Source organism: Prionailurus bengalensis, chromosome E2 (genome assembly GCF_016509475.1).
Source record: "Prionailurus bengalensis isolate Pbe53 chromosome E2, Fcat_Pben_1.1_paternal_pri, whole genome shotgun sequence".
NCBI lineage: Eukaryota > Metazoa > Chordata > Mammalia > Carnivora > Felidae > Prionailurus > Prionailurus bengalensis.
The window spans coordinates 10,318,904-10,342,582 of NC_057352.1; the positions used below are offsets into that span (position 1 = coordinate 10,318,904).

Genomic DNA, 23,679 nt, shown 5'->3' on the forward strand with positions numbered 1-23,679 from the left:
TGAGACTGCGCCCAAACTACCCCCCCAAAGAAACTGTTTTGGTTGTCACGGCTTTTTGGAATTCGGGGCACGGGACCCTCCTCGCAGGCCCCTGGAACGTGCACGTACAAATGTTTCTGCCGTGATTGTGAATCTTGGATCCCGGCCAGGGTAGGCTTCCGGGAGGACGGCGACGCTTTGGCGCCCCCTCCTGGAAGTTCCAGCCCTTGCAGTTCGGCTGCAGCGGGGAGGTCTACGGCCTTGGGCCTGACCCAGCGATGGGTCGCGATTGGCCCAACCGTTTAGAGTAATCCCGCCTTCTCGCGCCAGGGCGTGATGGAACCCAAGCCTCAACCAACCGCACCTGACGGCCCCTGGCACAGGCACGGGGGTCCAGGTTTGTCACGTGACCTGCACTGATCCCACCAAGTTGAAAGCAAGCCCTCCAGCCCACCAGGAGGGGCGAGGCCTCCCTCTCTCCCAGGGATGGGAATGAGTTCCCAGGTGCCTCCGCCGGGGGCGCCCTGCAAAGCCCCTTGGGGGTGAGGCTGCCCCTAAGCCCCGAAAGAACTAGAAACACTGTAGGTCCCTGTGGTGGCCACCCAAGGGTGCTGCTCGGCTCTCCCTTTAAGAGACCCTGCTGCGGGGGCGCCTGGCTGGCTCAGTCGGTTGAGTGTCCGACTTCCGCCCAGGTCCTGACCTCGCAGTTCGGGAGTTCGAGCCTCGCATCCGGCTCTCTGCTGTGGGTGCAGAGCCTGCTTCGGGTCCTCTGTCCCCTTCTCTCTCTGCCTCTCCCCACGCATGTGCGTGCATGCTCACACCTCCCCCCACCTCCTCAAACCCACCCCCCCCCCACCCCCAGACTTTCTCCCTCTAGTCCAGCCCCTCCTCCCCTCCTTTTTCACAGCGATCAGATCAATGGAGGTGGTAATGACCGCACAACACCGGACTTCATGCCCTGAACTCTACACCTTTAAACGGTTCAAGAGGCGCGTGGGTGGCTCAGCTGGTTAAGCGCCACGCTCTTGATTCTGGCTCAGGTCGTGATCTTGCGGTTCCTGAGACTGAGTCCCCACGTTGGGCTCTGGGCTGACAGTATGGGAACCTGCCTGGGGTTCTCTCTCTCTCTGCCCCTTCCCCGCTCTTTCTCTTTCTCAAAAATAAACTTCAAAACATATGCTCCGGAGGCCCCGGGCGGCTCAGTCAGTTAGGTGTCCGACTTGATTTCGGCTCAGGTCATGATCTCACAGTTCGTGAGATTGAACGTCATGCGAGGCTCTGCACCGACAGTTCGGGAACCAGTGTAAGATTCTCTCTCTCTCTCTCTCCACCCCCTCCCTTTGGCTCGTGCTCTCTAAAATAAATTAAAAATTTTTTCAACAGAAGGAAAGAAAGAAAGAAAGAAAGAAAGAAAGAAAGAGGAAGAGAGAACGGAAGGAAGGAAGGAAGGAAGGAAGGAAGGAAGGAAGGAAGGAAGGAAGGAAGGAAACTTGTAGACCAGAGAAATTTCAGTGGTTTGCCTAAGAAGCTGAACAAAAGAAGGGCGCCTGGGTGGCTCAGTCGGTGAAGCGTCCGACTTCGGCTCAGGTCATGATCTTGCGGTTTGTGAGTTCGAGCCCCACATCGGGCTCTGTGCTGACAGCTCAGAGCCCGGAGCCTGCTTCGGATTCTGTGTCTCCCTCTCTCTCCACCCCTCCCCTGCTCATGCTATTAAAAAAACAACACATTTTTAAAATAAAATGGCTCAAGTGGTAACTTTTATGCTATGTGTATTTCACACACACACTAAGATTTTGACCACCCACGTTTCCTCCAGGCCACTACCCTGTTCTAGCCACCGTCTCTCACCTGAACCATGGCCGTGGCCTCCTCCCTGGGCCCCAGCTTCCACCCTCGCGCCCCCTACAGTTTCTTCCCACGCGGCAATCAGAGGGTTCCGTTAACACCTACGCGGGCTCTGTCCCTCCTCAGCTCAAGAACTTTCCATGGTTCTACCTCATTCAAAGTAAACGCCAAAGACCTCACGGTGGGTCTTTGAGGTTCTGTACAATCTGCCCCCATTCTCTCTCTCTCTCTCTCTCTCACTCTTGCCTCCCTTCCTGCTCTCTCCTTCACTCACTCTGCTCACTCCCTGGCTTCTTCATGGTTCCTTGAACCGGCCAAGCACCTGAGCCTCAGGGCTATCATACTTGTCGTTCCCATGTCCTGGAACACTCTTCCCGCCAGAGATCTGTATGCCCGGCCCTTACCTCTTTGGCATCTGCCCAAGAACCAGCAACTCCATTACTCCCTGTCACCCTGATTATCTTCGTCCGTTGTGCTTCTTAACAGACATAACATGTATTTAAGTCACTCATGCTTCTTGTCTGTCTCTCCAGCAATAGGCCAGCTCCCTCGAAAGCAGGAAGCTTTGCCTGTTTTGTTCACCGCTGTGACCCAGGTGCCTAGAATAAGGCCCGGCACAGAGTAAATGCTCAGTAAGTGTTTGTTAAGTGCAAAATTAAGAGACAGTGACCAAAAGAGGGACTGAGAGATAAGGAAGACAGACAAAGATGGGAGAGGAGATAGGGCACTGGGGGACTGAGCTGGGGAAGAAACGAGAAGGGGGGTTGGGGGAGGGGGTGTTGGGGCAGGATGGGGAGGAGGGAAGCAAGGGGAGGGAGGGAGGAGACACAGAGAGAGAGCTGGGGTGGAAAGCGACAGAGACTCAAGAGAGTGAGTCGGAGAGAGCACCGAGTGAGGGACAGAGGCAGAGACAACACTGAGAGATGGCAGGGAGAGACAGAGAGGCAGGGACGGAAGGGGGAGAGAGCAGGGTGGCGCGAGGGAGACACAGAGACAGGAAGAGAAACCGAGGAATGGGGAGCAACGGAGCTGGGAGAAGAGGGCAGGAAGCTAGAGAGCCGAGAGGGTTCAGAGATGCAGAGGGTCCCCACCTCCAACTCACCACTTGCTGGTGTCCAGAGCTCTGGGCCGACTTGACATCCCTCGGGATCCAAGCTGTGGTTTTTTTTCATCCCTGAGGGACAGAGGCGGGTGGAGAGAAGGAACGTGTGATGCCGCCGTTTGAAAGGCTTTGGATCACTAGTTTATTTACTCTGGAAGTACTATCATCATCTTCGTTTCACAGGACCAGGAAGGTTGAGTAACCTGCCCAAGGTCACACAGCTAGGGAGAGGAAGAGCTGGAATTTGGATCTGGGCATCTTGGCTCCACGGTCAGTGCCCTATGCTAACCATAAAGGGGTGCTGGGTCCCTGAGTTCCCCTTCGGTTTGGAGACACCCTCTGGGAAGTGATGCTGGATGGACAGTAGGGAGGAAACAGGGGACACAGAATGACTGACGTTCTCAGCCCAGTCCATATCCACTGATGTCCCAGCCTGAGGGAGGAGGTTCAGTTTCACTTCCCTGGGAAAGTCTCCAGTTCAAAGGAGGAGGCTAGACAAGAAAACTGCTACCTGCGTATAGGGTCCAATGCCCTGCCCAGAGCCAGGCCTCAGTCCTCTGCGGGGAGGGGATAGATTCAACCACTTCGGACTCTTTCGGCAGGCCTGGAATTTCTCTGCCTCGGTCCACCAGCAGCACTGCAGACCAGAGAGATTGTACGAATCTTTAAAGGCAGCACAGTACTGGCCAACTTCCTCTGTGATTTCCAGGGAGGCACAGGCCCACCACCACCCCTGTACACCCTCAGCTCTCAGACCCCGGGAAGAAGGCCTCACTCCCTCCCAGCAGCAATCCTGACATCTCAGGGGGACCCAGCCTCTCTGCCTGACGCTATAATCACACTAATCCCAATCCCCGAAGACCCCAATGCTTGTGCGAAACCATCCCACCTCTCCCCTCATCTGTGCTGGAACAGGAGGGCGGACTGTCTGCTTCTCTCCAGAGGCACTCGGCTTCTGCCCCAAGCGTACACAAAACTGCGAAGTCCTTCACACTGTCTGACCTTCAACTGCTCTGTTGCAGCTAAGCCTCTTCTCCCCACCCCAAAGGCTAAGTGTTGGCGATGGGAAAAGAAAAACACGCCGGCCCAGGTCAAGGGAGAGCCCACCCGACCCACCCAGGGCAAAAGACAGGAGGATCGGGCGCCGGGAAGGCCTTCCCCTTACAAACTTGAAAAGAGAGACATCTCGAAAACAATACAACAAACACAGCACCAGGCACTTGGGGCTGGAGTTTATTGCAGGGGGGACATACGGACACGGAGATTCAGAGAGGAGGAGGGCGGGTTGTGGGCTCTGTGCTCAGAATCCCATGGAGGGGGTCAGAAGGCAGAGGTCAGGAGAGGGTCTGCCAGATGGCGGAGGACCCCGGTCTGATGGCAGAGGAGCCTGATGGCGGAGAAGCCTGACGGCAGAGGAGCGAGGCCCCAAGCCAGCTCCCCTTCACTCCCCATTCTTCAGGATGACGACTCCGGAGACGCTGGGCGATGTCGTGAAGACGGAGCCCGGGCCCGACCGGGTACGGAGCATCCGCCGCGGGGGCGCCGGCCTCTCGAGGGCCGGAGATCCAGCAGGGGGTGGAAGGGACGGCTACCCGGGTCCTCGCCCCCCCGCGGCCTCCGGCCTCTCTCTGGGTGTCTGGCGGTGGTTCGGGCGGCGGCTGTGGTCGCTGTGGCGGCGGCGGCGGCTGCGCGGCAGCTCGAGCTGGGGTCGCGGCCCGCCGGGGGCTCCCAGGAGGCAGGAGATCGAGGCAGCGGCAGGCGCCGGGGCAGGCGGCGCGCCCGGGCGGGCGGCGCACGGAGGAGACGGCGCGCTGGGCGGCGGGCCGGCGGGGCCCGCGGGGGGCCGCGTGGGAACCCAGATGAGACCGTAGTAGACGGCGAGCAGCACGGCGGCCAACGAGACGCAGAGGAAGTAGGCGCAGACGGGGGCCAGGCGCAGCCAGCGGCCCCGCGGGCCCTCGCTCAGCCCGGCGCCACCCGGGCTCTCGCCGCCGCCGCCCACGCAGCTCGTGCCCCGCATCCCCGCAGCCCACTCCGCCCGGCGCAGCGGCCCGCACAGGCCCCGCCCCCGCGCCCTGGGCCCGCCCCCTCCCCGGGCCCGCCCCCGCGCTCTGCATCTCCTTGATCCAACCCCGCCCCCGCCAGGATGATCACGCCCCCGCGCGGGCTGGTCTCCTCCGCGTCCTGGACCCACCCCCTCCCCAGACTCCAGCCAACCATTATCAAGCTAAGACTTAACTAGCGCCCTGACCCCACCCCCACTTGGCTCTGACCCCGCCCCAGGCCCGCAAACGCAGCTGGCAACTACTGCCAGGCTTCGGTGTGACGCCCACACCTCTTAAATGCGAACTCGCCCAGCACTTAGCCCCGCCCTCCTCCTTCTGGCCTCCTCCCCGCGCCCCAACCCCGTCCCCTTTCGGGACACAGACTTCTCCCAGGCATCGAAGCCCAGCCTCCGAGCCCCAAGCCCTTACGAGGTTCAAGCCTCACAAACCCCGCCCCGCCTTAGCCGCAGGTCCTCCCCGCTTCTAACTTGCCTTTCTCTGAATCACACTCGATTCTAGCACTCGAAGCCACCCTCTCCTCTCCTCTCCTTGGATTCACACTCTCTAGTCCAGGCTCCGCAACTTTCCGCCGCCTCAGCCCATTGGTTCTAGCACCGCACTGACCACGCCCTCCACCGAGGACTGCCCCCCACAGCCGCGTTAAGAACTCGCGTCTAAACCTGCTGTCGCGGCCCCATACCACATCTAAGGCCCGCCTATGTCCCAACCTCACCCACGAGAGTTGTGGCCCCGCCCAGGCACCCTAGCCACGCCCCTCACGGCACCTCATCCTTACTTCGCGTCCAGAGATCTAAATTCAACGCCCCGAAGCTCCAGCTCTGCCCCATAAGCCAGTCACGCCCCTTCCCCAACGCCTCCCCACCACCCTCAGTTTCTCCCTCTCCCTAAAGTCATGGGATCCAGAGCAGTCTCCGGGGAGGAGAGAGCGCAGCCTGGAAATCCAGACTAACCCCCTCCTGCCGCCCCCTCCCCATCAAGGCGGGGAAGCTTCAGTCCCCTCCCAGCAGCGTCTTCAGGAATTCGGGGAGGCCTGCGAGAGGGGGGGGGAGGGAAGACGTATCAGGGGAGTGGAGGAAGGAAGACCCCTTCCTCCCGCCTCTTCCGCCATGGAAAAGCCCGCCAAGCACAGCAACCCAGCCTGCCCTCCAGAAACACAGTTCAAAGGTTAGCGGAAGCACTGCGTTTAATAAGAGAAGGCCGGTGGCCTAGTAATTCCAAGTCCTGCGGGAGAGTCACCGGCTATTTGCCATGCCCCAGATGGAAACTCCAGGAGGCGGGAATCTAGATCCGGGGACCGGCACCTAGCCCCCCCATGGCTGCCATTAGGTGGGTAACTCGGGGGCGTCTCAACCCTCCCGGTGCCACGGCGCCCCCCATTCGTGAGACTTGCCTATTGCCCTGGTCCCACCCCGTTCACTGGCCCTGACTCCGCCCCCCTTACATTTAACCCTCTCCCGGCTGGAGCGTGACGGAAGCAGAGGACAGAGGAGCAAGGCGGCAGGAGGTTAGTGCAGAACGCGGAGGCCGCAGTCTGCAGGCGCGGTCAGCGGGCGGCCCCCGGTGGCGGAGCGGCCGCCACCACCTTGCAGAAACGCACCCTCTGGAAGTCGGTGATCTCCGCGGTCTCCTGACCCTCAGTGCCCGCCTCTGGGGGAGAGAAGGGGCAGTCAGCGGAGGGAACAGTTTCCCCCACCCTCTACCCGTCTAGTTCCGTCTCTGATCCCAACTGAGCCTAGCTTCAGTCGCCCTGCGCTAAATGGTTTATGGGCCTCGGACTCCCTTTAATCCTCGCAGGGGGCCCCACAAACTGCATGCACCCCGGCAGAACCCTGTTTACAATCGAGGAAGCTATCTGGTACAGCGAGATCACAGTCACTTGGCCAGCAAAGGGCCCAGAGACGAAGACGGGAAACGCCTGGACACCCTGCCCTCGCCGACCGTCCTAAACTCTGTCCTCTCAGACTCCAGCCTCCCCCACTCCCGCCCAGTCCCCCACGGACCTAAACTAGCCCCAAGAGTGCCCGCCCTCTTGCCCCTGCCCCCCTTTGCCCTTGCCCACCTGAGTTCTAACCAGATCTTCCTTCGCTCTGCCCCCCAAACTCTAATGTCACACCTGGGGAGGTCCCTGGTTCCCAACCCGGCTCGCACTGATGGAGGTGGTTGGGCCCAACATTCTAACGGGAAATGCATTTCGATTCTGATTTCCTCTACTCGCTTAGAACCTCCCCCCCCCCATTCTTACTTTCGACCTATTTAAATTCCTCCCATCCAAGTACTAACCAGGCCCGACCCTGCTTAGCTTGCCCGATCAGATGAGATAGGGCGCGCTCAGCTTGGTCTGGCTGAAGACGACCTATTTAAATTCCTAATCCTGCCCTCAGCCCTACCCCTTGGGGCTAGTCCCACCCCATCATATTTAGACTTTATCCCCCAACCCCTGGGGTCAGCCTCTAAATCCTAATCCCACCCTCCCTCCCCTCCCCCACCATTCTTCCAAGCGCTAGGCCCCAGAGGGCCTCCATTTAGCTCCACCCCCTTGACCTGGGCTCCAATCTCACCCAATCCCAAGCGTTGTAGCCTCACCCCTCCCTCCCCCCATCCGCGGCTTCCCCGCACACCCAGCTCCACTCTATCCTCTCCCCAAGCCCTCCCCTCAGCCCCAGGGGGAGAAAAAGAGGAAGAAGGCCATCTTCTGGGGCCCCGTCCACTCCCCCACCTGAAGCTGCCTCAGACCCTTCCTCTTCAGCTTTCTGGGTTCCTGGGAGGCAGGGCCCACTCTCGAGGGAGGCAGGGGCTGGCTGGTCACCTCCTGGGGAAGGGGGGAGGCCCAGTCAAGCCCCTACCCCTCCATATTTCCCCCCACCGTGAGAGAGAAGGCCCTGGGGGAGTGGGAGGGGGTGTTCAAGGACACACCTGGGGAATATCATTCGAGGACGTGAACTCTTTATTGGGGAGGGGCCTCTGTGGCCCACAGCACGGGCAGGATCTGGGGGGGGGGGGGAGGCATTCCAGAGACAGGCATGGACCGTCCTCCCTACCCATTGGGGTGGCGGGTACACGGGGTCCCAGTGAAGGGGGCGGGGGAACCCAGCCCCCCACAGTTCCCCGCCTGCCAGTGCACCCCTCCAGCACACACAAGCAGCCAGCTTCATGCATTTCCAAATGGCCAGGCCTCACCCGGAGAGAGGGAGAGGGCATCAGCGTTGGGGGAAGTATTCAGCTCCGCCTCTTCACCCCAGTCAGACACGGGCTGGTGGCCCCCAAGGGGCGAGAAGGGGCTAGAAGGCGTGGCAGGGGCCGGGGGAAGTGGCAGGGGCTCCTCTGGCCTGGAAGGCTCTTTGTCAGCCTGCTCACCGGTGGGGCTTCCGGTGGGCGCAGCCTCTTGGGGTTGGTGGTCTTGGGCTGGTTCTTCTTCCTCCTCGATGGCCTCTTCCTCCTCCTCCCCCTCCTCCTCCTCCTCCTCCTCCTCGATCTCCTCCTCCTCCTCACTCACATCTTCCCACTCCTCATCCTCCCCCTCGTCCTCCTCCCCGTCATCCTCAGGAGGCCGGTGGGCAGGAGGAGCTGGGGTCTCCAGCGGCTGCGGGGAGCACAGGGCAGGTCGGGGGAGCGGGCGTGGACCCGGAGCACCCCCACCCCCCTACCCGGAGAGGACAGCCTGCCTCACCTGCACGGGCGTCTCCTCGGGTGGAGGGGGCTGTGGGGCCTCAGGGGCTGGGGATGCTGCCTCCTTCGTCTCCCAGCGGTCGTCATGGTCACTGGAGGGGACCAAGGAGAGGGGTGAGGCCCAGGCGGATGGGAAGGGGCTTCCCACCTCCAGATCCTCTCCGGAGAAGAGCTGCAAAATTCAACTCCGGGCGAGAGGGGGTTGTAGGTTTGTGGGTGAGGACCCAGCATGCTGGAGCACTAAGGAGGAAACGGCGGGTCTGTGTCCCCAGGTTATCAGGCACAGATAGATGGGGGGGGGGGGGCAGGTGGCAGAAAAGAAGAGGGGGGACGAGGAGAGGGTGGGGGTAGAGCAGAGACGGAGGCCCCAACTCCCCAGAAGCAAGAGCCTGACCCACAAGAGAGACACACGTACCCGAGAACAGACAGGGACGAGACGGCAAAGACAAAGCCACACATACACATGTCAGGACAGCCAGGTCTAGAGCCACACGGCCCTGCTGCAAGTGGGGGGGGCCTGCACACGCCAGGGGAAGGGGTGCCCCCACCTGTAGGCACGAGGGGCTGCCTTGGTCTGGGATCGGCTACCCTTCTTCCTCCTGCGGCTGACCTCCGCTTTGTGCTGGGACAGGAACTCCCTGAAAGTGGGGGGCTTGGGGGGCCGAGCCCAGGCCTGATCATCTGCAACAGAAGCCGGGAGGGGTCAGGGATGGGGGGGGGCAGGCCACAAACTAACCCCCTCGCCCGGCCCACCCAGCGGCCCCACCCCACCCAAGGACACCCGCTCACCATAGCGATGGGATGGTTCGAGGGCAGCGGCTGGGCCATCCTTGAACCTGGGGAGAAGAGAGAAGAGGGTGAGCAGGCAGCTTAACAGAAAGAAAAAATTCAGTATTTGACCCCCAAAACAAAAACTTCGAAAGCCCATAATCCCCAGCTTCCAGTCAGGCCTCGCTTGCTAGCACTCCTACGACACCGCGCTCCTGCCTCAGGGCCTTTGCACCCACTGCTCCTGGGGACACCTCCCCAGGCCATTCGGCGGCCGGCACCCTCACCTCCTCCAGGCTTCCGCTCAGACCCTCCTAAACCCCGGTCTAAAATAATCACGTATTATTACACGCGCATCACCCAAGTCTAAAAGAAGGGTCTCCATCCTTCTCCACGCTCCGTTGTTCCTCATGAGCTGCCGCTGGGATCTATTCAGTGTCCACCTTTCCAACTAGAATCTAGGTCCCTTGAAGGCAGAAGCGGTTTTGTTCACTGTCGTGTCCCCATCCCCTAGAATCCCCACCAGCCTTCGTGACACAGAGGAGGGACTCAATCCACGTTTGCTGCCGAAATCAACGTACCCACGCGCTAACGAGACGCGCTGCGTGCTGCTTCGGGGGCTCGAGGAAGAACAATTACGTTCTCGTTCCCAACCCGGAGAACATCCCGCTAGAAGCCCGGCTCCCCGCACCTTAGAAGGATCCTCCACAACATCTGTGCAGAGACCTCCTCACGCTTGCACCGGTTGGGCTCACGACCCACAGAGAAATGCTCGGACCACCCAGGCACACAGCCAACACCCTCTTTCTTCAGCCCGTGCCAGAGACAAAAGCGACAGGCGTGGGAACTTGCAAAGCAGCAAAGGGCGCAGGATGGCATGGAAAACTAGAGCTGCGGGGGCGCCAGGGTGGCTCAGTCGGTTAAGCATCCGACTTCAGCCCAGGTCGTGGCCTCGCGATTCGTGGGTTCGAGCTCCGCATCGGGCTCCGTGCTGACAGCTCAGAGCCTGGGGCCTGCTTCGGATTCTGTGTCTCCCTCTCTCTGTTCCTCCCCCGCTCACCCTCACTCTCTCTCTCTCTCTCAAAAATAAAGATTAAATAAATAAATAACATTAAAAACTTAAGTTGTTTTTTTTTTAATTTTTTTTTTCAACGTTTATTTATTTTTGGGACAGAGAGCGACAGAGCATGAACGGGGGAGGGGCAGAGAGAGAGGGAGACACAGAATCGGAAACAGGCTCCAGGCTCTGAGCCATCAGCCCAGAGCCCGACGCGGGGCTCGAACTCACGGACCGCAAGATCGTGACCTGGCTGAAGTCGGACGCTTAACCGACTGCGCCACCCAGGCGCCCCTAAAAACTTAAGTTTTTAATAGCAGTCTTTAGACTGCTATTGGCTAGCTCTCTGGTATGGAAGTTGGTCTTCTGGTCCGGGACACAAGGGTATAGCTTTGCTTTAAGTTGGGCTAACTGGATGTTTCCGGGGCCCTCAAAGAGCACGGAGTCACATAAGGATACCAGTGCCGCCCGGATAAGGGGCTGGGTTGGTGGGGGACAGGCTGGTGAGGGAGGGGGGTGCGAAGGTCGAATCACTGTTAGCAGTTTCTCATGCCCTCCCCGTGCAGCATTTCCATCCGTGCCCTTGGCCGCGAGGCCGTGGCACCATCTACTAGGGCAGCTTAATCTCTGGCCCCAGCGATGCTGGGTCTGCTGCTACCAGAACGGAAGTGCCTGCTCTCCCCTCCTGCTCATCTGCCAATGCCGTGACCAGCACCTCTCTGGAGAGCTGCTCCCTTCAGCTTGAACCCCAGCACGAACCCCCATGGAGCAGAACGGAGTTCCACCCGCATGGAGAAGCCAAGCCCAGCCGGACCCCGCGGCCTACGGGGCCCGGCGTGGATCAGCCGAACCCAGCTGACCCGCAGACACGAGAAAGTGGTTTGACGTGCCGGGGATTTAGTGACGGTGACCTCGAACCCGACACACGGGGCGGGGCGCCAGAAGGCGACGGAGGCGTTAAGCCAGGGGTCAAGGTCGAGGGGCCAGAGAGGACACTCACATCCCATCCGTCTTCTCGGCATCCCACTCCCGCCGCCACTGGCCGGTGGGCTTGCGGTGTCTCTGCAGCCGCTCCTGGTCGATCTTCTCCCTCTCCTGCTTCCAGCGCAGGTACTCCGATCGCTCCCGGCCCGTCATGGACAGCGTCATGTCGCCAGCGCCAGCCAGGCCGGCCCGGCGGCCCTGTCCCGCCCCGCAGACGGGCAGTCAGGGCCCCGAGCCACCGGCCAGCCCGCCCCCGACTCTCCCCCAGGCCTGCTATGCTCAAGGTCACACGAGGAGGTGACAGGGCAGAGATGCGAACGCGGTCTGCTCGTGTGGCGCCTCCTCAGAGGCCATCCCAGCTCTCTCCCCAAGCGGCACCCCGTCTCCACCCTCCACGCCCCCTCCCTGCTGCATTTTACATCGGACGCTGGCTCACGCCTTACTATATGCTCGCTCGCCTTACTATATGCTCGCTCGGTTAAGTAGCTCCCACCAGAATCAACCTCTTTAGGGCGGGGGCTTGGCCTTAAGACTCAGCTCCAGGGCGCCTGAGCGGCTCAGTCCTTAAGCACCTGACTTCAGCTCAGGTCAGGATTTCGCAGGCAGTGAGTTCGAGTCCCACATCGGGTGAGCACGAGCCCCACTTCATGGGAGCCCTGCTTCTCTCTCTCTCTCTCTTTCTGCCACTTGCTCACTTGCTCCCTCTCTCTCCAAAAAAAAAAAAAAAAAGAAAAAAAAAACAAAAACAAAAAACAAAGACTCAGCCCCAGCACCCAAGGCCGTGCCCAGCACCCAGTGGGTCCCGGTAAACGTTCCTGACGATATCGAGAGAGGACGGGGCCGAGCACACCGGAGAGCCAGGAGGGGAGGGCGCTGCGGTGCCCACAAGGCAACGGACCATCGGCTTGGGGCTCAGAGACCGGGCGCGGAGGCTGGCCCTCCCTGCCCTGCTGTCTCGGTCAGGCCCGCGCAAACGTACACCGCAGGAAGGACGGCGGCCAGGCCAGGGCGCCCCAGCACCCGGCACCCACCTGCCGCTCCTGCTCCAGGCCGCAGCGCACCCGCTCGAAGTCGGGTCCCCCCCAGTTGCGCCCGTGCCGGCGGCTGCCCTCCCGGCGGTCCCGCTCAGGCTCCTCCAGGGGCCCGCCGCGTCGCCGGGGGTCGTCCAGGAAGTTCCGCACCGGGTTGGGCTCCAGCACGCCTTCCTGCGGGCCCAGGGAGTGGGGGACGGGGTTGGCGGGCTCACGGGGGGCGGGGGGTGGCAGAGGGCCGCGCCGCGGGGACGCCCGGGGCACTGACCCGCTGGTTGCGCTCATACTCCGCAATCTTCTCCATCTCCTCGTTCATCTTCTCGATGTTCTGCCGGCGCCGCTCCTCCCACTCCTAGGGGGTAAGAACACGGACACGGAAACACCGGGCCGTCAGGGAGACCCGCACAAGCCCACTGCTCGCTGGCACCCGGGCAGGAGGGGAGCCGCCGCCGGCCGGAGACTCCCTCCTTAGACAGGCCTGCTCTCAAAGGCCTGGGCCGGCATCTGGGACTTCGGCTCCCAGCAGGTTCTCCGTCAACGGCTAACTGAGAAAGGGGGCTCAGGGTGCCTCGACTCTCTGTGCAAACGACAGGTGTGCCCGGAACGCCGGCTTTCCTTCCGAGGTCTGGGATTTGGGTAGGCGCAAGGCAGAGGGGCCCCACCCGACCAGAGCCCGGTAAAAACCTTGGGCTCTTGTTCTCTAGGGAGTCCCCGGAAGACAGCCCGTCGTGTGGGTTGTCACGACTCGGCGCTGGAGGACCCCCTCCCGTGTGACTCGGCCGGACGAGAACGCTTGGGGGCCTGCACCTGGCTCCCTCCAGACTCCGTCCCGCGTGCCTTGTCCCTCTGGTTTTGTTCTGTGCCCTTGCACCGTAATAAATCTTACCCGTCAAGCTCCCTGGGGAAACGCTAAACCTGGGGAAGGAGCCGGGGACCCCAACACACCCTGGCTGCCACAGAACTAATGACAGCAGTAACAGCAATTACTTGGCAGATGGCGAGGTGACCCCCCACAATCCCTTCTCCCCTTCTTCCCAACGGCCTGCTGTTCACAGAACGTTCACAGTAACCTTTAAATCTGATTCTAGGACTCCCCCAAGAAGCTCCCACAGGGAAGGGAGCTGCCCAAGGAGAGGGAACTCATCGAACCAAGTCGAGCCCAAGTCCATGGTGCGCTGAGTCACTCTGCCCCGCAGCCCCCCGGCCTGCTAACCTCCGCATCGGAGCGGCAGAGCAGTCTCAGTAAGAACATCACTGCTCCCCACAAACAGATCCAGGGAGCGAGACAGACAGAAAAAGAGAGCCAAGGAGAGGGCGTGCACTGGAGAGAAGGAGCCAGAGAGAGGACAGAGATGGGGCAAGACACGGCGGGTGGCAAGGGTGCACCAGACACAGAGCAAAACAAGGGGAGATAAAAACACAGGGAGAGGACGCGCGACACCGGTCAGGGGTGGGGGAGGGAGGAGAGAGAGAACGAGTCGACGGAGAAGGGGCGGAAGAAGACAGATGCAGAAAGCCGGTCCGTTTGCGGGCAGGACCGAGGCGAACGAGACGGGAAGCGCATCAGCCAGAGGACGCCAGCCCATCCCGGGCCCCCACCTTGGATTTGCGGTCGGCAGTTGAGGCATCTCCGGCCCCAGACAGATGAGGGGACCCCCGGCCCCGGCCCCTCCGGCTGCGGCCCCCAGCTCCTCCTCGAGGCTGCTCCCCAGAACTGTCCTCCCAGTGACGGGCCACCCGGCCCACGCCTGCCCGGCCTCCCTGCTGGGGGAGGGGCCGGCCTCCCTTGCTGGCCCCCGGGGGCCGCGGGGTCCCAGGAGACCTCCGAGAGGGACCCAAGTTCTTCTCCTGTAAGAGGGAAGGGAGAAAAAGTGCAGTCACTCAGATGAGGAGACGGGGACCCCCAAGCCCAGAGGGCAGCTGTGGGAGCAGAGGCCGCCCACAGGGCTGGGGCGGCTGGGGCGGCTGGGGTGGCCGGGGCGGCCGGGGCAGCTGGGGCGGAGAGGGGCGCTCTCCGGCCTCAGGTCTCAACTCTCATCGCCCGTCCCCCAGCCCAATGAGTCGCCCAGCTCGGTGTGGAGCTCACCACCTCAAAGGCCACATTCTCCTTCTCCACCGAGCGGCCCTTCCGGGGCGCTGTCACCGCTACTCCCTCGAGTTCAGCTTTTTTACGGTCCTCCTCGATCTCCTAGGAGCAAACGTCAGCGGGAGGAGGTCGGCGGTCTTGGCACCAGCGGTATTCCCCCAGCCGCCATGAACTTCCCCCAAGACTGGCCCCCACCTAGGCCTCTCTCCTGAGCTCCAGGCAAGGAAGCTGATCGCTTCGGCATCTTCCCCTAATCCGCACGACACTATTCCCGTGCTCAGAACCCCCCTGCAGTACCCAGCTCTGGGCAAGAGCCACAACCTACGGGGCCCTACAGGGTCTGGCCGCGTTACCATCCTGACCTCATCTGCCACCCTCCCTCCCTCCCTCTCCCCCTCGCTCACTCTGCCCTCCTCAACGTTCCTAGAACACACCAGGCTCAACCCTGCCTCAGGGCCTTTGCACCAGCTGTTCCCTCTGCCCCCAGAGAGCCCTCAGCCTCTCGCCTCCTTCAGGTTTCCGCTCCTGAAATGTCCCCTCCTCAGAGAGGCCTTCCCTGACCCACTAACAGAAACCACCTCCCATGCCATTCTCCTGCCCCTTCTCCTGCTCAACTACCTGGCATCATGCGTATCTGGGTTATTGTCTGCTTTCCCCTCTGCAACCGAATCGGCCTGAGGACAGGGGTACCTGTCTGTTTTGTCCACTGATGCACCCCCCCAGCCTAGAACGCTTCGTGACACACAACAGAAATTCAATATGCTTTTGTTTTTTAAGTGAATGAATGCATGAAATATGAATAAATGAAACCCACCCCTCCTCCTAAGTCCCTCCTCAGGAATAACCCCACCACCTACTCTGTCACTTCTGGCAAGGACCTGGACCTCATCCTGGCCCCTCCTTCCACCTCCCCTCCCCTCCCCCCACCACTGCCTGTCACAGAGTCCTCCCCACAGCCCTGTCCCTCCTCTCCCCGCGGAGGTCCCTGCCTCAGCTTCCTCCTGGGCCTCTGGCCTCCGGTATCACCTCCTCCCGCTCAACAGCACACAGCAGCCAAAGAGCTCTTCCTAAAAAGCTATTCTGACCTGACCCCACTCCTGCTCAAAACCCTCCAAGGTTCCCCAGTGCCCTCGAGAAAACGTACAAATTCTCAGCGTGGCGTGACCCCTGCTGACCTCCCTGGGTCGATATCCCTCCACTGACCTTCCCACATGAAGTTTCAGATTTCTTTTTTTTTCCCTAAAGTTTATTTATTTGGGGGGGGGGGGGCGCGTGGGGAAGAAGCGAGCAGGGGGAGGGACAGAGAGAGAGAGAATCCCAAGCAGTCTCCACACTGTCAGCACAGAGCCCCAACAGCGGGGCAGGGGGGCTCAAACCCATGAACCATGAGATCACGACCTGAGCCGAAGCAGGATGTTTAACCAACTGAGCCACCCAGGCGCCCCCTAAGTTTCAAGTTTCTGCACAAACTAATCCCTCCACTTAAAACATGCTCGCTTCTTCTCTTCGGCTAGCTTACTCACCCTTCAGGTATCAGAATCCTTTCCTCTGGGAAGCCCTCCCTAATATCCTCCAGACTGGGTGAAGACCCCACTCTGGGCTCTCACAGACCCGTGAACTACCCAGCCCAGCCCACTCTGGGTCATCACTGCCTAAAGAAAGGTCTGTGCCCCTACTTGATGGTGAACTCCAGAAGGACAGGCCCAGGGCTGTCTCGGTCACAGCTATGTCCCTGACAACATTCAGCTCAGAGCCTGGCAGTAAAGACCTTGGTGGGTGTTCGTGAATGAATGACGGATGGATGGAATGAAGGAAGGAATGGCCGGCTAAGGCCTTTGGCTTTGATCCTGAGAGTGATGGGAAGCCATGAAAAGGTTTTAAGGAAGGGAGAGGTGAGGGAAACTCACTGCGGGGAGGAGAGGGGATGGGGTCTCCCAGGGCGGGGCTAGGGCACCTGGTAGCGCCGTATGAGGGCTTCGTTCTTTCGCCGAAGAGCTTCGATCCTCTTGTCCAACTCGGCATCTTTCTCCTCTTTCGATTTCAGATCCAGTGTGGCTGACTAAGAAGGAGAGACAGCTGAGAGACAGCAAGGGAAACCTACACCCATCCCAGTGCATTCGATCCAGGGTCTGAGTCGTGGGTCCCCTCCTCCCAAGCTCCCTGCCCCAAAGCTCAGATTCCAGAGACTCCCCACTTTCCATCTCACCATTCCACTGGCTAGCTGGGGCCAGGGTCCCGGCAAACTTCCCCTGCAGAATCCGGACACAGCACCAGGGCTTCCTGAGGACAGAGGGAACGGAGCACTAAGGCCAATGACTCCCCAGTCTGCTTCCACCTCTCCTATACTGGGGGCTCCTCTCAAACACACATGCGCATTAACAACACCTGCACCCCGAGGAGATTCTAGCCCTCATTTCCACTCTGTCTTAAAGGGCTAGCCTGCCCCTTACCTGCACAAATTTGGACTCCGCCACCTCCCACGGTTTGTGCCCACCCACTTGCTTCTTAGACACTAGAGTCACACCCACCTTGGGAAAAGTTCTGGCCCCACCCCACCGCTTAAGGAAACAGCCAACAATGCTCCCTTCCAAAGGAAGATTCCAATCCAGCCTCCACACCCCAGTGCTGGGAGTTTTAACCCAGACCTCCATCTCCAGAGAGCTTTAGATACATCCTCTCACCCCCCAAGCAGTACAAGAAAATTCTAGGCCCACCTTCCTGCGTCCATTCTGGTGCTGCTCCATCCCTGTGAACACTCTAAATCCACCTCTCTCCCAGGGACGTGTCAGAATCGTCCCATAACCCCACAGTCAAAACAAGCCCGATCTCCACGCCTATAGGCTGCCCTGACCCTGGGAGAACATTTTAAGCCCACGCCTCCAGCTTCCCGAGAAAGGTGCCGCTGTCTCCCCAACACCCCGCCAGATTCCAAAAACAAGCCTGGTACCCAATGGCGAGGTTTCCCGTACCTGGTTCAACCTCCCCAGTGTATACTTCCCCGCCCGGCGCAGACAGAACTTCCCGGCCCGCGCGCGGCTTTCCGGGGGTGGGGGGGGGGAAGCTCCAGCCTCAAACTGCTCCCGAAGGCCACGGCCACGGCCCCGCCCCCCTCCAGGACTAACTTTCTGGCCCCGCCCCACCCGCTAGGCCTCAGACCCCGCCCGCCCGCGCGTCGTTAATCCGGCCCAGCTTCTGACTTTCCCAGCCAACCCTCTGACCCCACCCCCCCGGATCCCCGGGCAACAACCTGAACCCGCCCCCTGCTTCTCGCGTTATTACATGGGCCCCGCCCACGGCCCTCCAGCCAACACCCTGGCCCCGCCTCCGACTCGCCCGGCCAACCTCCCGGTCACGCCCCCTGCTTCCCAGCCCGGCCTCGTCGCTTCGAAACACGGTCCCGCCCCCTACGCCCTCAGTCAGGGTTCTGGCTCCCGGGCCGGCTCGCGTGCCAACGCTCGGACGGCACCCCTGGGTCCCGCAAAACTTTCCGGTTGCACTCCCATCATTCCCCGCCAGCACCCTGGCCACGGCCCCCGCCACCCACAACTTTTTGGTCCCGCCCCGCCTTCGCGTCAGCCTCTGGATCCGCTCCTGACTTGCGGGCCGATGATCCGGACCCGCGGGAAGCTCAGGCAAAACTTTCTGGCCCCGCCCCCAGCACGTTCGGCCCGCGTCCCGGTCCCGCCCCCTAGCTCTCCCGGCAATATTTTGGCTCCGCCCCCGGCCCGGGCACAACTTTTCAGCCCCACCCTCTTCTACCCACCCACGCCCCGGCCCCGCCCACAGCTCGGCCCGCTCGGGTCCGGCCCACCCGCCGACGTCCCGCCCCGCCAGCGCCCCTCAAGCTTTCCATGTGGGCGTCCAGTCCCCGCCCCCCGCAGAGTACTCTGACCCCGCCTCCGCGGGCGGCTCGCTGCCGCGCCTGCCCCCGCTCCCGTTCCCCCCACGTGGGGCGCCAGGCCCCGCCCTCTCCGGGCGTGCTCCCGGCCCCCTCCTCCGGTCACCTGTCCCGGAGACCCCGCGGCGTCGGCGACTCCGACTCCGTCGGCCTCCGCGTCCGCAGCTCCCGGGCCGCGCGCGTCACTTCCGGTCCGCACCACGTGAAGAGGGGAACGAAAGAGGATCATTTCCGGTCCTGCCGTCCCGTTTCCGGGAGTCTTAAAGGCGCCGCACCCCCCCACCCCCCCACCCCACCCCCCTCCGTGGGTGGAAGCGGGAGTGTGTCTAGGTGGTACGCAAGGGTGTTCTGGAAGCTTTACTCAACTTCGTTGGGCCTAGATGACCTTCTTCCAGGGAAAGGAGACACCGTCCTCTCTCTGGTCTCTACCTGCTGCCTCTTTTCTGGTTCCAGTAAATAGGTACTAGGCTATAATTCCTGGAAGCCTGACCCACCAGGCTTGTGCTGGGTGGGTGGGGAATCCCTCACCCTCCTGCCAAGGAAACCTTAGAGTTTCCATCTTTCTTTCATTCTCTAAATTTGCATTGAGTGCCAGGGCCAGAGGGTGGGGGGAAGGGGGTGTGCTTGGGGAGGGGAGGACTCCGGCGTGAACAAGGCAGACCCCATCCCTTCCCTCATGAGGGAAGGCACCAGTAAATGTGAGATACCACAAACAGAAGCGTGGGAGGTTCCTTGCAGAGGGGCAGGAGGAGAGGGCTTAGGGTGAGGGTGAGGGGGGGGGGGGGTCCAGGCAGAGAACACACAGCCTGTGCAGAGGCCCTGTGGTGAGTGAGCTTAGCGCCTTCCAGGAACTGCAAGACGCTCACTGAGAGATCCGGATGTGGCTGCAGACTCCAGGAGGTTCCATGCCTTAACCAAAACGCCAACGTGATAAACCTATCATTACACGTCATACAAAATTTGACCATTGAAGTGGGCAGACCGGATCCCCTGAGGTCACTGGTAATTTTATTTTGTGATTTAAACTGTGGAAAGTGGAAGTACCTGCGAATCCCTTGCCCCTTATAAGGTTACAGTTAACAGCCCTTCAGAGACCTTCTCTACACATACAACTGAGTTCTCTTACAGCGCCCCAAATACCTGCCAAACCTACCGCACGACTGCTTTGCTTCTTCATTCAGATGTCACCTGCACTTAGGGGCCTGCGTTGAAACCGCCTGTTTGAAAGTTGCAAAACTCCCCATCCCTTTCAATGTTTCCGCTTTATTTTTCCATTTTATTGTTCGCCCTCTAAACTACCAAATGTTGGGGCGCCTGGGTGGCTCAGTCGGTTAAGCGTCTGACTTCGGCTCAGGTCATGATCTCACAGTTCGTGGGTTCAAGCCCCGCATCAGGCTCTGTGCCTGCTTCAGATTCTGTGTCTCCCTCTCTCTCCGCTCCTCCCCTGCTCTCTCTCTCTCTGTCTCTCTCAAAAATGAATAAACATTAAAAAATAATAATAAATAAATAATCAAATGTTTTACTTACTTATCTTGTTCTCTGTCCCCTCCACTGTGTTGTCTGTTGTCATACCTTGCTGTGTCCCCAGTGCCTCCGACAGGCAATGTACTGCCACGGTACAGCCTGACGCGGGGCTTGATCCCAAGACCCTGGGATCGTGACCTGAGCTGAAATCGAGAGTCGGACGCTCAACCAACTGAGCCACCGATTCTGTGGCTGTATATCTTCGTTTCCACAATGGAGAGTTGACAGCCTTTAAAACTGCTGTGTGATATTCCATCCTGGAGATGGACCATAATTTGCCCCACTTGGTCTCATGGACGGTTGAGTTGTTTCCAATTTGGGGAGATCGCCAATAGTGCCGCATTGAACTTCCTGAGGCACACGTCTTTGTGAGTACTTGACCTTGCTCAAAAAGGACTCCTAATGTCATGATTAAGACCACGGACTCTGGGGGCGCCTGGGTGGCTCAGTCATTTAAGCGTCCAACTCTTGATCTTGGCTCCGGTTGTGATCTCACAGTTCGTGAGTTTGAGCCCCACATCGGGCTTTGAGCTGACAGCACGGAGCCTGCTTGGGATTCTCTCTCTCTCTCTCTCTCTCTCTCTCTCTCCCTCTCTGTCTGCCTCAGAATAAATAAGTAACCATGAAAAAATAAGATAAAAGACTACTGACTCTGAAGCCAGAAGGCTTGGGTTTGAATCTTGGCTCTGTCATTTACCAACTGTGTGACCTTGAGCTTGTGCAGAACTTGTCTGGAATGTAGCCTCATCTGCGACGCAGGTATCCTAGCACCTCCCTACTAGGCTTCTGGTGCAGAATTGAACGGATTAATGAATTAATACACCAAGTGCTCGGCACAAGACCTAAAATAGTTAAGTTCTCCATGTATGGAGACCATTATTACAGCTTCTACAAAGACAAATTCCTCGATCGAAAGTTCATTCCCATTATCACGTTGCAGTAAAAGCAACCCAAGGCGGAAGCAGGTTGCTTAGGGCCTGAAGTCCATACAAAGCTGGAAGCCCTTTTACATCAGAGAATGAAAAGTGGGTAAGTCAAAGGCACCTCCCGGGGTGTGGGCCGGAGCCCCCGGCTCCGTTGGCCGAGGCATCGAGAGGCTTGCACGTCATCTCCCTGACAGTAAAACCATCTCTGGAGGTAGCAGCTCAGCAAAGAGGCTGTGCCAACTCCCACTCCCTCAAGCAAGCCCAGGGCGTGCGTTTCCCCGCAGCCTCACTGACGCTGCGTTTTATCACTTCTTGATCTTTGCCACCCCGATGACCAAAGGGTGGTGTCATGGTGCGGGGTGGGGCTGCCTCTCCCTGGCTGAGAAGCGAAGCTTTTTCGTACCCGCATATACGCGCGTATGTATAGACCCATCGCTTGTGGGGGTGGAGAGAAAGAGGGATACTGGAAAAGCGCTATGAGATTCTGTCTTTGCTTGGATCTCTGTAATAACGTTAGAAAAGTGAAACTTGAAAGCGAGCCCTTCTCTGAATGTCTGTCAGAGGTCAGAAGATAAGATTCAGAGGGAGCTGGACCCCGAGAGTCCCTCTTTGGGGCACTGAGCATTTTCACCCGGAACTCTGGGCAACTCAAGGGGGTCGCCATTATCGCTCTGAGCTGTCAGCACAGAGCCCGACATGGGGCTCAAACCCACGAACCGTGAGATCATGACCTGAGCTGAAGTCGGCCGCTTCACCGACTGAGCCACCCAAGTGTCCCCGACAGTTGTGATGTCCCTGCCCCTCCCAGTCAGCCCAGGAAGTGAGCCCATAGCGCTGGCCCTCAGTCACCCAGCTACCCAGAAGCCAACCTGGGATTTGAACTCAGGGCTGCCTGACCACAGGGATGCCAGGTGCAGAGCAGGTAAGATCGTGGCCTCTGGAGCCAGGCCGGCTGACTGCAGATCCCAGATCTGCCGCCTGAGCTGTGGGACCCTGGGGGCGTTACTTAACACCTCTGAGCTTTTGGGTCCCCATCTGTAACATAATAACAGTGCCTGTACCCCACCGGGCTACTGGAAGGTGCGGTAGGCTGAGCACTGGCTCCCAGAGATGTCAGCACCCTGATTCCTGGGACCTGTGAATATTCGTTTATGTGGCACAAGGGACTTGGCAGATGTGATTAAGAATCTTGAGATGGGGCGATGGTCCTGGAATCTTGGGGGGGGGGGCTCACCGCAATCCCAAGGGTCCTTATAAGAGGAAGCAAAGGGAGATTTGACACAGAAGACAGGGTGACATGGGGGCGCCTGGGTGGCTCAGTCAGTTGAGCATCGACTCCAGCTCAGGTCACGATCTTGCGGTTCGTGGGTTTGAGCTCCACATCAGGCTCTGTGCCGACGGCTCGGCGGAGCCCGGAGCCTGCTTCGGATTCTGTGTCTCCCTCTCTCTCTGCCCCTCCCCTGCTCTCTCTCTCTCTCTCTCTCTCTCTCGAAAATAAATAAACATTTTTAAAAAATACAGCTGGGGAAAAAAGCTTCAAAAGGCCAGGGGACTGCTTGTCCCCTGGAACCTCCCCAGGGAATGTGGCCCCCAGCCAACATCCTGATCTGGGCCCAAAGAAATTGATTCTGTGTCTCTGCCCGCCCCCCCCCCCCCCCAGAGGTGCAGGTGAATGAATGCCTGTTGTTTGATCTCAGCCAGAGGCACTTACCCAGCAGGTGCACTTAACCGTGACTCTTACCATCACCTGAGCGCCCCCTCCCTCCGGCCGAATAACACCAGCCCGTGGCCTCTGGAGACACGTCACAGACGTTTGCTCGCTTATTGGTTAAAGGGATGCTCTCCTTCCAATTGTGTCACGGGCCTCAAAGGTCTGGTTCACGCCCATTTCACAGACAGGAAAACGTGCTCCAGCTGGCCACGCGCTGTGCGACCGAAAACAGCAGGAGGGTATTCTCGACCCTTCTGGTAGGCCAGAAGTCTGAAAGCAAGGTGTGGGCAGGGTTCTTCGTTCTGGGGGCTCTGGGGGGAGACTGGAACGCACCAACCACCAGAGATCATGACCCGAGTCGGACGCTTAACTGACGGAACCGCCCAGGCGCCCCGCCCTTGTTGATTTCTGAACACAACATAGCACAATTTTCCCTTGAAAAGAGTGGTGGAGATCCTGGCGATTTTCAGTATCTATTAAGACCACGCAAATAACCCTTTGGGCTTACCGGCAAAAGAACGGCCCAGATGAAAAGGGCCAACAAGGTCACAGGCCTAGTGAGGATGCGCGGCAGCCGGGACTGACGCCCACTGCTGGAGGGGACACAAAACGCCCCAACTGCTATGGATTAAGTTCTACGACGGGCCGAGACACACACACATACCCTGTGAGCCATCAAATGCACTGCGGGACATTTACCCAACAAATGCGTGCACGTGCTCACCAAACGTGTCGTGGGCAAGAACGGCCGTGGCAGCTTCGACACAATCGCCCCGCTTATGCGCTGATTTGTGTCCCCTCCCCAATTCGTGTGTCAGAGTCCCTACCCCCCCAGCACCTCAGAATGTAAGCTAATTTGGACATAAGCCTTTAACAGAGGCAGTTAAGTGAAAAGGAGGTCATTAAGGTGGGCCCTAATCTCCTATGACTGGTGTCCTCATAAGAAGAGCTTAGGGGCGCCTGGATGGCTCAGTCGGTTAGGTATCCGACTTCGGCTCAGGTCACAATCTCGCGGTTCGTGGGTTCGAGCCCCGGG

At 59.7% G+C, this 23,679-nt stretch overlaps 2 protein-coding genes and 1 long non-coding RNA gene across 5 annotated transcripts; 1 reads left to right on the forward strand and 2 right to left on the reverse strand.

Moving 5' to 3' along the window:
• Positions 1-4,142: 4,142 nt before the first annotated feature.
• Positions 4,143-5,627, reverse strand: INAFM1 (InaF motif containing 1). Its single transcript, XM_043598577.1, has one exon. It carries the CDS (start codon positions 4,944-4,946, stop codon positions 4,515-4,517), a length of 432 nt encoding a protein of 143 aa, XP_043454512.1. The 5' UTR covers positions 4,947-5,627; the 3' UTR covers positions 4,143-4,514.
• A 389-nt stretch (positions 5,628-6,016) lies between these two features.
• LOC122493877 lies at positions 6,017-10,187 on the forward strand. Its single transcript, XR_006300053.1, has 2 exons — positions 6,017-6,318; positions 9,941-10,187. It is a non-coding gene; the product is annotated as an uncharacterized LOC122493877 (long non-coding RNA).
• Positions 7,914-18,705, reverse strand: CCDC9 (coiled-coil domain containing 9). Of its 3 annotated transcripts, none has more exons than XM_043598575.1 (12): positions 18,589-18,705; positions 16,791-16,864; positions 16,539-16,643; positions 14,585-14,686; positions 14,098-14,346; positions 12,767-12,850; positions 12,499-12,672; positions 11,484-11,665; positions 9,448-9,494; positions 9,207-9,339; positions 8,660-8,750; positions 7,914-8,572 (listed from the first exon to the last, which is right to left on the reverse strand). In XM_043598575.1, the coding sequence occupies exons 2-12, from the start codon at positions 16,791-16,793 to the stop codon at positions 8,141-8,143; spliced, it is 1,602 nt and encodes a 533-aa protein (XP_043454510.1). In that variant the 5' UTR covers positions 16,794-16,864; positions 18,589-18,705; the 3' UTR covers positions 7,914-8,140. The 3 variants fall into 3 exon arrangements, with proteins under 3 accessions (XP_043454510.1, XP_043454511.1, XP_043454509.1); XM_043598576.1 differs by lacking the exon at positions 18,589-18,705 and adding an exon at positions 17,532-17,706; XM_043598574.1 differs by lacking the exon at positions 18,589-18,705 and adding an exon at positions 17,299-17,525 and having other exon boundaries at positions 16,492-16,643.
• Between the last annotated feature and the right edge of the window lie 4,974 nt (positions 18,706-23,679).

Coding starts and splice junctions, on each gene's coding strand:
- INAFM1 (XM_043598577.1), bottom strand. CDS start 4,946: ATGCGGGGCACGAGCTGCGTGGGCGGCGGCGGCGAGAGCCCGGGTGGC.
- CCDC9 (XM_043598574.1), bottom strand. Junction 9,340..9,447: donor CGAACCATCCCATCGCTATG/GTGAGCGGGTGT, acceptor CTTCTGTTGCAG/ATGATCAGGCCTGGGCTCGG. Junction 8,573..8,659: donor CCGAGGAGACGCCCGTGCAG/GTGAGGCAGGCT, acceptor TGCTCCCCGCAG/CCGCTGGAGACCCCAGCTCC.